The sequence below is a fragment of the Mytilus edulis genome, chromosome 9, assembly GCF_963676685.1.
Source record: "Mytilus edulis chromosome 9, xbMytEdul2.2, whole genome shotgun sequence".
Taxonomy (NCBI): Eukaryota; Metazoa; Mollusca; class Bivalvia; order Mytilida; family Mytilidae; genus Mytilus; species Mytilus edulis.
In genome coordinates, this window is record NC_092352.1 from 17,235,383 (window position 1) to 17,249,464 (window position 14,082).

A 14,082-nucleotide genomic window follows, 5' to 3' on the forward strand; every position below is an offset into this window, starting at 1 on the left:
AAACAGTTTCGAACTGTCCACTACGAAACTGCTTCTAAACTCACCTCTTATGGAATTTGAATGTCTCTTGTTGACATTCTAGTTTGTTTTATTTTATATACTGAAAAGATCTCATTTTTTTTTAATCGGAGAACCATTTTTGTTTCGGTAAAGATTAGACAGTTCTTCACAAATGAAGGTACAACTCATGTTTCGTAGTGGACATTTTGAATTTCGTAGTTGACAAAAATAGTTTCGTTGTTGACATCAACCCTATTCTTTGTTTGTAAAAAGTACATGAAACCAGAGACATATAATACAATGATGAAACTAAACACAAATATAATTCAGTTAAAAAAAAAGAGAAAAAAATCGACTGTATGGTAGTGGTAGTGTCCACTACGATATGTTTTTCTCCCAAACTTGTTTCGTAGTTGACCGATGTAGTGGACATATTCACATGTTTTATTTTTTTCCCCACAATTTTTTATTGCAATAGTAACAAAAATTATTCTATTTATCACAGCACATGCTTAAGCTGATATTTTTTTCATAATTTTAAAACCAGATACTGAAGGAGATTTGACCCATTTCGTAGTGGACATAAGAAAAAATATGGTATACTTTGATCCATTTGATGTGCTCACTTTTTTTTGCCAACACTTTAAATGCCGCTATAAAAGCATCACTACTATTGTAAGACCCTAATGTTTATATCTATTGCAAACATTGATATTATAAAACTGTCTTTTAGCAAAATTTAATGACTTCGTATCTTGCTGCTCTTCTCTGGACCATTTCTAAGCGATCTATTTCCGTTTTAAAGTATGGGTCCCATACTGGACTTGCATACTCTATTATTGGTCTTGCGAGGCTTTTGTATGCATTTTCTTTTACTGAAGTTGCTCCTATGTTTAAATTTCTCTTAAGGAAGCCTATTGTGCCCCCATCTCAAATGACTGAATGATCGTCCCAAAAAGGGGATTCCACCCTCCCCCTTTTAGGATCCGCCACTTCTATCTAATTTTATATAATGACATTTTTAAAAATCCAAAGTTTAAAAAAAAATTGTGGGTATTAAATGTCGTTAAACACCGCAGTAGAAGTAAATTACCACTTTCACTAATTATTCAAAACTAAATTTATTCTACAGGGTTCTTGAAAAATTAGAACCCACATATATACGCGGGTGTATAAAGAGCTAAGGAAAATCTTCTTGTGTCATCTGTTCTGTTCTGGTTTATGTAGAACCAGGAATTATAGTACAATCTCGCCTATGATACGCGATTACACGAGAAAAACTATGCTATTTCAGATTCAACATGGCGGCCCAGACAAATTCGAAGTTTTTCGAATTATATGAAATGAAAGAAGAAATAGGAAAGTAAGTCTTCAGTAAAGACTAGCTCTGTGTAAAATAAATTCCCACGAAAATCACAGGATAGCTGCAAATTCCTATCTGATGCTTATGAATTTTAAGTAATCCCAAACATGAGCAGAAATTATAGCAGAAGGCATAACGATGCTGTTATCATTTTACGACATCTTCTCGATAAACCTTCTCATTGAGAATCGAAGGTCGTAAAATGTTTTATGACATTGTCAGTACATTGTAGACCATTCCAATTTAATGTTTAAATCAATTCAACAATATGAAAAAAACACTAATTTACTCTTGAGGTTTTGCTATTTCACAGATACTATCCTTGATTTATACACATGATCGCTTATCCTGGATGACCCGGCCGCTTGAACTTTTGACGTCAACAACAATCACTTTTCCATTTGTGGATATTTTGTTTTTTGACGTCAAAGTTTTACGGTACCCTGTGTGATATCCAGTAATGGCGGACAAATAGCGATAAGGTGTATTGTTAACCCTCCAAATAGGGGAATTATATAAGGGATACACAGGACAATTCCTCATGCAAGGGATTCTCAGGAGAACAAATGCTTTCTTGGTTTGAAATTTATAAAAAGATTGTGCATAAAATACTCTTATACTGTTAAATAGATTTGTAATATCTTGGACAACAGTTTATTCTAATTCCTGACAAAAATCTGTCACTGTCATAATTCATCATAAAATACCCAGTCCCCACAAAGGTCATAATGCTAAAGAAATTGAAATTCATTTGCAAGAAGACCATGTTGAACCCTTGATTAAAACAGTCTGCAATAGAACTTATTTTTATTAAGGAATCGGTGACACTTAACCTGAGAATTTTGACAAAAAAACTATTGACGTCATACAACAATCACTTTTCTGATTTTAGACATTTTTTCTTATGACGTCAACTTCTATTGGAACTTATGTGATAGCCAGTATTCAGTTTGCAGACAAATAGCAATAAGGTGTATAATTTGTAATATTGAAATTTATGACACATGACATGTGCATGTAGCAATACACCTTATTACAATTTGTTTGCCATTACTATACATCACACAGGTTCCCGTAAAATTTTGACGTCATAATACAAAATATCTGACGCCACAATGGAAAAGTGATTGTTGTATGACGTCAACAGTTCAAGCGGGACAGATTCTCTGGTCTGCTGGAATAGCAAAAAGGTGTGTAGGCTATGGGGTAGAAGTAAGAAAAGACCATTGACTTGCCCTTGAGTTTTTAACTTGTCCTACCAATGCGGAAGACAAAGCCGTCTGTGGTAGGGGGGTCTTTGGGTGAATGAAGGCTTATCATAACAAAACTTGCACTTTTACAAAAAAGTAACAAAAAATTTTAGATGTATCTGTTAGTGATTTTAAGGTTCTTTTTAATTTTGAACTTCTACTTAATGACGGAGTACATGTTAATATGGCCTGTGCTGCTATTTTGGTTAACACAATCGGTTTCCATTCTGTATAAATAGTTACTTTGCCTAGCTACCTATAGCTAATGTATTGAAATTATATACAATTCTGAAGAAAAAGGGCATGACGTCAAGTTGTTGTCTCTTTTACACATTATTCATTTCCATTCTAAATTTTATTTATACACATATGTATAAGATGGGCATCTCTGTCCCATGGATACAATCTTTTTTTATTCTCACTCCACACAGTCATAGGAGTCTCTTGCATCTTGTTTTATTTTTTAGAGCTTTGATCAATGTATTATTTTCCCATTCTTTCATCAGACCACAGCCATGACAAGGCAAGGAAACAGCACCTTAAAAAGATTCTAAAAAATAACAAAAATGTATAGATTTTTTGAAAATATAAATTAATGAAAGCCTAAATGTGTTCCCTCTATTCTCCCTGTTGGGTCTTCACTTCTAGTCTTTTACCCTGTAAGGCTGCCAGGGGGAAAATACTTATCCATTAAATTTTGAAGTGTGGTGACCTGGGACTTCAATTATCTTTTGCTCTTGACAACATGCAGATGTTGGAGATTTCATTAGTACATGTAATATTAGGTGACATGTACATGTATATCCACAGCTTTTTTTCCATCAACAGAATAAAGGCCCCAAATCTCAATAAGAATAAAGGTTTCTTTTTCCCCAAATTTTTCAGCAGATATGAATGATAATCTTGAAAAGCAAGTCAGTGAATTTCTCCTTGTTATATAATTATATTGTTATGCCGTACCCTCATACATCAGTCTTCACGCGGAGTGGCAGCCCAGGCTTGTTAAATTGCTCTCGGGCCTGTAAAAATCATATATACAGGCCAACAGAATCTAACTAAAAATTTTCAAAAATTGAGCTCCGGGCCTGTAGATTTAACAGTTCATTGTGAAGACTGATACATAGGGTGGCATATACATGTAGTTGTCTGGTATGTGTATCTGTTCTTCTGACCCATTAATTATATATATATATATATGAGGCTTAAATTAAAATATTGTTTGTTTGCCCTTTACCGACCGACCCTATCAATTCGTTCCGCCTGAAAATCTTTTATTTGTATTTACCAGCAAGATTTTATTTTATTTTATTTTTTCGTTCCTACCAAAAATCTTATATTCGTATTTCCCGCTCAAAACTTTTTTACCGGAATCCTCGGGTTTTATCTTTACGTATAAGGTCCAGTCCGTTTGGTATCACCTGAGCGTTTGACATGATCACTTGCATATGAAGTTTCAAAGCATTTGTTTGAAATCGATGTTGAACGCTTTCTGAACTCATGATATGAAGTACGTTACTCTGTACCTTTAAACTTAAAGAGCAGGGTTCATTTACAAAAAAGTTCGTTTGATACAAAAGTATTAACGTCGTGTGTACAAACTAATTTGTAAACGGACGTTGTATTCTATGTAGGGATGGCCTTCTGTGATCCGCATATCAGAATTATTATGTTAACGATGCCGCTAAATTATTTATATCTGACATGAACCAAAAGTGACAAAAACCTGTAAAGTGGAGAATATCTGGCAGTAAAATCGCCAAGTTTTCCATACAGATCATTTATAAATGTGATGCAAAATACGTGACAATTGAGTTTTAAGTCTTATAGCATTTTTATTGGAAAAAAAGGCACACACGAAATTTGTAACACTCTAGGGACTTTTTCTACTAGTAATATATGTCTGCCCGGACATTATCTAACCAGTACAAAGTCATCTCTTATTTTTTTTTTCAAAACTAATAGTCCCAGCGGAAAACTTATTTGCAAAAACAAAACGGACAAAAAAATGACATTATGCAGATTTTGTATCTATAAAATAAAATATTTTACCTACCTACCTACCCATGACAAATAATATATCGAGCCAAGTTATTTTTTTTGGGAAAAAAATAAAATATTTTACCTACCTACCTACCCTGTTTCAAAACATAGGGTCGGAAAAGGGCAAACAAACAATATCTTAATTTAGGTCTGAGGTTAAAATTTTGGCTGAATTTGTCAAGGTTGTTTACCATGAATTTATGGCAGCATCAACTTAAAAAGACATGATCTCATCTGTAACACTCAAAGCCACAAATTTTAAAGCAAGGATGTATAAAAAGTGAAACCCTTAGGCCCCTTATATGACCAAAAGGGTCCCTCCCTAAAGATAAAAACCAGATCTATCTAAGGTCAACTTTGTCTGATGAAGTTCAAAAAGATAAGTACATTATGATGTTTTTTATATATGCCAAATTTAGATTTTCAACCAGATTTCTTGGTCAAGTGAACATATTCTTATTTCAATAAAATTAGTGCATCTAAATGTATCTGATAAGTTCCCAAAATTGTTATGCCCCCACCCTAGTGGAGGGTGCATTAAGTTTTACCTTTTACTTCTGTCTGTCCATACGTCCCAATGTCCCAAAATTTGTTTCTGGTCTCTAACCTTAGTTTGCCTTAGCTACCAAATGTTATGAAACTTTAAACACAAAGATTATTACCCCTTTTACAGTTCTAGACTTATGCCCCTTTAGAAATGTAAAAATGCTGATTTTGTTTGTTTGCATTATCTAACTTTAGTTTGCCTCTGACAACTAAATGTTATGACACTTATCAAACACAATGCTCATTACCACAAAACACAGATCAAATTTGAATTTTGGTGGTATCACTTTTACTTTCTAGAGTTATGCCACTTTAGAAATGGAAAAATCACTAAGATATATTCGTTTCTGTTCTCTAACTAGAATTTATCATGTCTGTTCTCTAAATAACTTTGCCTCAACCAAATGTTATGAAACTTATGGTGAATGCTTATTACCTCAAAATACAGAACAAGCTAGAATTTTGGTAGCATTACTTTTACCGTTATAGAGTTATGCCCCTTTAGAAATGGAAAAATTGCTGAATGTGGACTAGCACAATTTTGCTAATTTATGATTGCCTCTTAGCACTTGGTATGTGCTTTGATATAGGAAGATGTGGTGTGAGGGCCAATGAGACAACTCATCCAAATAACAATTTAAAAAAACGGAGCCTTGGCTCACACCGAACAACAAGCTATAAAGAGATCAAAAATTACTAGTATAAAACCATTCAAATGGGAAAACCAACGTTCAAATATATATAAAATAAAGAAACGAAAAACACGTATAAATTACATAAACAAACGACAACTTCTGTACATCAGATTCCTGACTTAGGACAGGTGCAAACATTTGCAGCGGGATTAAACGTTTTAATAGATTCAAACCTTCTCCTTTTTTCTGAAACAATAGCATAACATCAAAACATAGAAAAACACATGATAAAATATCAATTGGCAGGCTTAACTCAATCAAAAAATGTACATTAATACCTGTCTATTTAAAGATCCATTGTGGCTGTATGTACATGTACATGTATATGTTTAAAGAAAGTATTTTTTTGTGACTAAACTATTCAGATTTTTTCCTTTAGAGTCTCTGTTTTATGCACATAAAGCAATACAGAACAATACATAGATAAATTACAGTGTTCTCCCCAGGATTTTTGGATAGCGCTGTGGTAAGCGCGTGATTTTCGACAATTCTCAGTAACTTTGTCGCGGCGCGCGGTTGGTTTGTAATTGATTTGTTATGTTTTTTTCTTACATAATGCTATTGATGTTTTCTCTTGTAATGATGTCCTCATCATGCTCATAGAAGTTACCCCTTTGTTTGCTAATGTTATTGTCTGGATATAGACATGATAGAAGAAAAGTCTTTTTGTCTCCATTGTAAATACATATAATCCTCATATCATCTGTCTATAAAACCCAAGGAGAAGTCTTTTCCATGGTGGGTCTATACCAGACTGCCTAGATGTGAAGATTTCTTATCACTAACAGGTGATGTTGCAGAACATGTAGGACCAACAATAAAGTCATTGTCAGCTTCTGTGAGAAAGTTTTCTATGACAAGATTGGTATTTTTTACATTTACTTTTATTAACATTTCTAGCAAAGTACAACTTTTCAATAAAAATGAGTATAGTATTTCAAAGGAAGAAATGAAATTGACCTTTTAATAATATTCAAATCTTATCAAAGACTTGCTTAAAAAAAAGGCTAACCTATTCCAATTATGAATATGAAAGAAATCCTTTAAAAATATTTTAAAGAGATTTTTTTATTTCAAAGGTGAATTACCAATCAAATACATTATGTATTCCAATTGAAACAACTACCACCTTTAAAGGTTTTGTTTGATAATTTTATAAACATTTGAATACATGCCACCAGATAAGTTTGTCAAGATTTGACAATACTTCTTTTAGGTCTTTCCCTCCCAAATTATCTCCCTTACTGGCTGACATAACTTCCTGTTTACACCTGTGTCTTTTTTTAGCATTAAATACTATTCCTTATCCAAGCCATCCTCTGTTTACATTAAATTTAAAGCAATATTTAATTAAGATATATTGATGATTGGTTGACAAATATCGATATTTTATATATATTTACACAAAATTTTCGTTTTGTTTTATTCCCTTATCCATTTGAAAAAGAGCCATGTATGGTCAAGTAATCGTAAAATACGGGCTTATAATGAATCCCTTGATAACAGGGATGCTTCTTTCAAGCAATACAGGTTCGACAGTTCGGTTGTAAACGCAAAAAAAGTAATGATATAATCGTAGATGGTTCAAAAAATGGTCGCGACAACGTTGTCAGAGAAGGGGGTAAAACTTCCCTTATATAATATAGAAATGAACTTTTCAGCACCCGAGACATGTATTATATGTCTCTGTTAGCACTGTCCGTTCCTTTCATACGTTTCGGGATCTTTATAAAGCTAAAAAATGTAGCAGTGTTCTGTTAACCTTACGACGTTTAACTTGGCTTCACCCAAGCTGGACATCGAGAAAGTGAATTTCTCAAGTCTAGTATCAGCTTGGGGTTTGTTTTTCTAATCATATCCTCTTAATTGTTTTCAAAGGGTAAAATTCATTACTGTAGAATTGCTGATTAAACAGGTATTAGTTCGATTGGGTGATAATTAATACTTCAAAGACTAGCTCATTGAAGCCAGTTTGATCGTTGTTAAAATCAGTGTTTGTTCAAAGTTCGTTAAACAAGTTTGTGAATGTCGTTGGGAAATGCGGTCAATTTATTTCTTCTCATTTCATTCATATATGCCTCTATATATTCATTAAATAGATGTCAATGTTGAAATCTTTGTTTATTTTGATCTCTCAACGACGCCATTTTGTAAAATTTATTAGACTGGTCCCGCGGAGTTACTTTAATACAACGGAAATAATTCTTTCAAAAATCGTTAACCAGTCAATCACGTGATCCGAAAAGAAAAATAAGCGGGAAATTTTAAAAAATACGAAAAAAAATATAGCGACGCGGTTGAACGGGATAGCGACGCGGTCAGTGCAATAGGACAGCGGGAAATTGAAATAGCGCTGAAAATCGCGGCGCTAAAACGGCCTGGGGAGAACACTGAATTAATGTTACATAATAAAAACAAATAATAAATGATGTGTTAACTTTTCTGTTTTGATTTAGAGAAGAAAATAATTATTCAATTTGATATTTTTATGCACCAAAAAGAATGAAGGAGATGCCAAGAAATTTTTCTGTAGCTTATTACCAAATCTAAATATTTTATGTATACATTTGTATTTGTAATTTGTTAAGTCCTTACATTGTAATTAATAACCATAATACCTGTCTCATTGTTGACCCTTTTTTTTTTTGCAGAGGAGCATTTTCTGTGGTTAGAAGATGTATACAGAAAAACTCACTATTAGAATTTGCAGCAAAAATAATAAACACAAAAAAATTATCGGCTAGAGGTATGTTATTTGTCTTGCTTTGAAGTCTATCATATCATAAAGTTGCACTTGTTGTTCAGTGTAACTACATGTAGCTACATGTAAATGTATCTACAAAACCTGCTTTAAATTAGTATGTATAAACTAATGTGCAGATAATTTATATAAATTTCATCAATGACATAAAGCCCTGTAAAGTTTTTGTTTTTTCTAAAGTGTACATATCAAGACCAGATTTGTGTCACCTGACAGTGTCCAGCTGTAGTGACAAATCATCCCTGCAATTATCTTGTCCACCTCCGCATCCTTTGTCAATCTGGATCCCTGAAATTTCACAATAGCTCTCTAGAATTCAACACAATAACAAAAGTGATAATGGCTACCCTTATTTTATTGAACCTGCTAGACATGGCCATTAATACATTCTGTTATCCCCTGTGAGGTCAAAATATAGTTTTACTGTAAATTCATAGATTATTAGATGTACATGCATTTGTTATTACAATTTTTCAATAATGAACAAAAATGAGATTTTGATTGTTGTGATTTCAAAAAATGTCTGCAGAAAAGTTATACAGATCTACATTTAAGTTATCAGAATGTGAGTTCTTATTATTGCGATACTCATCCATTAATAAAAAAAACCTCGCAATAATTTCTAAATTTACAGTAGACTGTGATTAATTTTTTTTAAAGATACATGTATCATTACATGTATATCAATAACTTTGTTAGAGCTTCTTGGAAAGTCATGAAACTTGGACAGAGCTTTTTAAAAACAAGAAATAACATCTGAACAAAAAACTTTAATTATTTTAAGTTTTGTCGAGCTTTTGTTGCAGAAAGCTCGACATATGGATAGTGATCCTACGGCAGTGGCGGCGGTGTTAGCTAACTTCTTAAAAGCTTTATATTTTAGAAGGTAGGAGACCTAGATTCTTCATACTTTGTATTTGGATGACTCATGTTACAAAGTTTCCGTCAGTCACATGTCCAATGTCCTTGACCTCATTTTCATGGTTCAGTGACTACTTGAATAAAAAGTTAACATTTTTTGTAATGTTAAATTCTCTCTTACATGTATTATAAGTAATAGGATAACTATATTTGGTATGTGCGTACCTTGCAAGGTCCTCATACCCGTCAGACAGTTTTCACTTGACATCGACCTCATTTTCTTGGATCAGTGAACAAGGTTAAGTTTTGGTGGTCAAGTCCATATCTCAGATACTATAAGCAATAGGTCTAGTATATTCAGTTTATGAAAGCACTGTAAGGTGAACATGTCCAACTGGCAGGTGTCATCTGACCTTGACCTCATTTTCATGGTTCAGTGGTTATAGTTAAATTTTTGTGTTTTGGTCTGTTTTTCTTATACTGTATGCAATAGGTCTACTATATTTGTTGTATGGAATGATTGTAAGGTGTACATGTCTATCTGGCAGGTTTTATTTGACCTTGACCTCATTTTCACAGTTCATTGCTCAGTGTTAAGTTTTTGTGTTTTGGTCTGTTTTTCTTAAACTATAAGCAATAGGTCAACTATATTTGTTGTATGGCAGAATTGTTAGCTGTACTTGCCTGACTGGCATGGTTCATCTGACCTTGACCTCATTTTCATGGTTCATTGGTCAATGTTTAGTTTCTTGGTAAATGTTAAGTTTATGTGAAAGTTTTATATTTAGTATTTAGGACTATCAACATATATCAATGATAAGAAAAGAAGGCGACATTTCAGCGTGTGCACTCTTGTTTCTGTATTGTATTGATAAATAAACTTAGTGTTTGCATTGGTAGTTAACATAATACTTTTACACTGACAGCAGCAACGTCCGACAAAGTCGCAGGGTTTTGTTGTACCATTTAACCTTTCTCTTATTTAATCTAAGCAGTTTTATATTTATAATGTCCCAACATTAGGAAAAGCTTTTAAATTTACTGGGTTTTTTTGCCAATGAATAATTTCCCCCACTTACATGTATATGAAATAGATATAATTGCTTGATTGAGTCCCCCTATGACCCGAAACTATGTGCTGTGAATCTTATCTTTTAATCCTAACTTTGAAGAATTGTCATGATTGTATACACATTTTTCAGTGTCTTTAAAAAAGAATAGTGAATTATCAACCATCTCAATAAATGTCACAAATATGTGTAAAGGCCTTAGAACTAAGATCGTGGAACCCTTAAAATTTCACCTGTAATTTCAGGAATTTGCTATAGTATTAGTATTGTTCTAATTTATAATATTGATTGAAAGTCATTACTTTAAGGGATAGCAGTCTGGTTGATATGCACTACAGTTACAATAAAGTATCTCCATTGGACAGCCATTACCACATAATCTCCATATCAAACAGGATGATACATGTAATTAATTGTTATCATTAATTACATTGTAAACCAATAACAGTTGGTTAATTACTATATCTATTATCATTGCACTACTTGACCTGTCGATAATATCAATAAGTAATTTTGAATACTAGTTACTATGTTAAGTAAGTGTTAGACGTACCCCTGAGGGCGTAAGCTAGATGAGAGTTATTTAATTTACACCATGATATTATGGTTAATGCTAAATTTTAGCTTTCAATAATTTAGAAGGGGGTGGGGTTGGTTCCGGAGAGGGATCTCATTTAAAAATAAAGCATAATAAATGCAGAACATTTAATACATTTAAACAGTATAAAAAAGTTTTGAATAAATTTAATAGAAAACATCCCAAATAATTCCTTGACTTCCATCTGAGTTATAATTATTAATGATCAAATAACATAAAGGAAAGGGACAGGCGAAGTTGTAAAGTGCTGTGTTGAATATTAGAAGAAATGGCTGTTAAATGGTATTTTAAGATACCTTAACTGCAAATGTGATAATATCGTTATTGTCAAAATTGAATTTTGTCACTTCTTATATATATATATAGAAACCCTACATATATACAGTATTGAATATTTTCATAATTTCCTCAAAATTTTACATGTACATCTACATGTATTATATACAATGTATATATTTGTTCATGGAATGACTTATCCACAAAAATGCAAGTTTTCCTCAATCCACAAAAATTGGTACCCACATAAACAATGAATCCACAGTACATCAAAGATTTGTGAGATGAAAATCAGAATAAACTAATAACAACCTCTATGTTTAAGATATAGTAAATCTATGCAGAGTTCGCGAAGTCCTTGAAGAAAATCTACTGGTCCTCACTATTAATTCTATTGAAAAATACTAAAATTGTGTCAGTCCTATATATAGATGCAAAATTTTGGTGATAAAATCCTGAGGACTGACACTTTTCGCGAACTCTGTCTATGTATATATGCAACTGACTTGCACATACATGTACACTTTATATTTTTTTATAATAAACCATGCATGTTTCCTTTTGGAAATTGTCTAACTAATTTGTGCAATGCACTTAAAACTTTTCATTTACATTTTAAATACATTTCTAAGATTGTTTACACAGATAACCATTTCATCAGAGTATCATATTAATTGAGGAATGCACATGGATCATGTTTAAATAATGGACAGTCTTTCAGACAGAAACTGAAATGTTTGTCTCATTTCAAATAAATTTATTAAAAAATAAAAAGGCTATTTTTTAAGATTTGAATTCTTGGGTGTGGATGAAATTTCAAACATGTAAAAAAGTTATAATCATGGGACTATGTCTGTTCTTTTAAGTACTCCTACTTACTTGACCTGGATTGTATAATAAGGTTATTAAATAATGTTTGATAGTAAATGTGTGGGAGGAGGGTGTGTCATTTTATAATTTTCTTTATATTGTTTGAAGGAACACTTCCCCTATTTTATTACTAAGTTATAACCATAACAATTGATAAATATGAATTTCATAATGTCTCAACGCCTGTTGTAATGTATATATTGTATAGATTGTCTGATATTTATTAAAATTTACAAGGACCCTTAACTTTTACATTCTGCATGGTCTTTCGTAAGTAAAAGTTTAAAAGACCACAAAAGAGGTATTTTTAAATCTGTGACCAATATAATGCCCACTATTCTGACTACTTTGTCTGAGATAACTCTAATATCATGACTGAATGGCTGTTTGTAACTTGGAGAGGAGGGGGGGGCTATGTATGTCACATACAATGTAACCCACTGACTGTGGGTTTTTTTTTAGGGCGGGGTTGGGGGGGGGGGGGAACAAACATTTGAACCAAATTTCGCCTGCTTTATTATTGAATCAGATCTTGTTAAAATAAAAATAAAACACTTTTTGATAATCCATTCTTTCTTCTGAAATGTCAGTGGATACATTGCTAACGGTGTGTAGGTAAAGCATAAGAATTGGATCATGTCACAGTCAAGGCTACAATTACTAAAATGTTGATTATGTTTTGACAGATTGCATATAGTAAACAGCTGGTGTCATCATCTGCATTGTTTACTTTGGCATTGTTTATAATTGAAGTATCAATAGTTCTTTTGTTATCTGTATTACATAAAAGTAAGATTCTCAACCATAATGTTATCTCAGTGATTATTGTACATTCCACTTATATATTACATATAGTTCATACCATACAACTTTAAATTCATTGATTAACTATTACATTGGCAGATCCGGGGGGGGGGGGGGGGGGGGGGGGGGGGGGGTTCAGGGGGTTGGAACCCCCTTTTTTTGGCCAATCAATGCATTTTCTCATCACTAGCTTAGCTATAAATCTTAGCTTATCCTTTAAGCATTACAGATTCTATGAAAATTAAGTGTATAGAATAATTTTGTAGAAAAAGGAACTCCTGTAGAAATGTATGATACTGATGCAGCTTAAGAATGGACGAAATTGAAAACCAATATGTTTACGCAAGCTCTATTAATTAGGTTCTTTAATTTGTATTATTATTATTTTTCAGATCACCAAAAATTAGAAAGAGAAGCTAGAATATGTAGATTATTAAAACATTCTAATATAGGTCTGTATAAATTGTAAACTTTACATTTTTTATTATATTTTGAATTGTATATGAAACAATATTGGTAGTGCAATGGGCATATTTGATATCACTTAGATGTAGCACAGGTTGCTGGTTTATATAACTATACACCATTATGTTATAGACAATTACAGATCTTGCAGAAGTTAGAAGGCTTTCTTTGTCTGAATTAACAGAGATTTGTGGTTGCTTCAACTGTGGTATGATTAATTTTGTAACCATGTCTTATCAGAAATTGGGACATCAAATCTGAAGCCTCTTTTATAGAGAGAGTGCTACTGTCTGTAGTTATGAACCCTTGCAGCAATTTTTTAGGTGTCATTAAGTAACCTGTTGCAATGTTCAATTTGCAGAACTTGCCTGAAATATTTGCCACTGGATGTAAAGTAGACTACAATCATAATGAATCTCTATAGCTATACATGTATGCAAGGTAGTATCTAAAGTATGCATTTGGAAACTGTTGCTTGTGCCA

At 32.6% G+C, this 14,082-nt stretch overlaps 1 protein-coding gene across 4 annotated transcripts in view; it reads left to right on the forward strand.

The window, feature by feature from the left end:
• The first annotated feature begins 1,240 nt into the window (after nucleotides 1-1,240).
• Nucleotides 1,241-14,082, forward strand: part of LOC139489592 (calcium/calmodulin-dependent protein kinase type II delta chain-like) — an 89,842-nt gene continuing 77,000 nt past the window's right edge. For 3 of the 4 annotated variants that reach the window (XM_071276172.1, XM_071276174.1, XM_071276175.1), the window contains exons 1-3: nucleotides 1,249-1,363; nucleotides 8,546-8,640; nucleotides 13,527-13,586. In XM_071276172.1, coding sequence (XP_071132273.1) covers nucleotides 1,302-1,363; nucleotides 8,546-8,640; nucleotides 13,527-13,586 — 217 coding nt within the window. In that variant the 5' untranslated portion in view covers nucleotides 1,249-1,301. Of the gene's footprint in view, nucleotides 1,364-8,545; nucleotides 8,641-13,526; nucleotides 13,587-14,082 lie in introns of all 4 variants that reach the window. The other variant, XM_071276173.1, reaches the window with a different exon arrangement.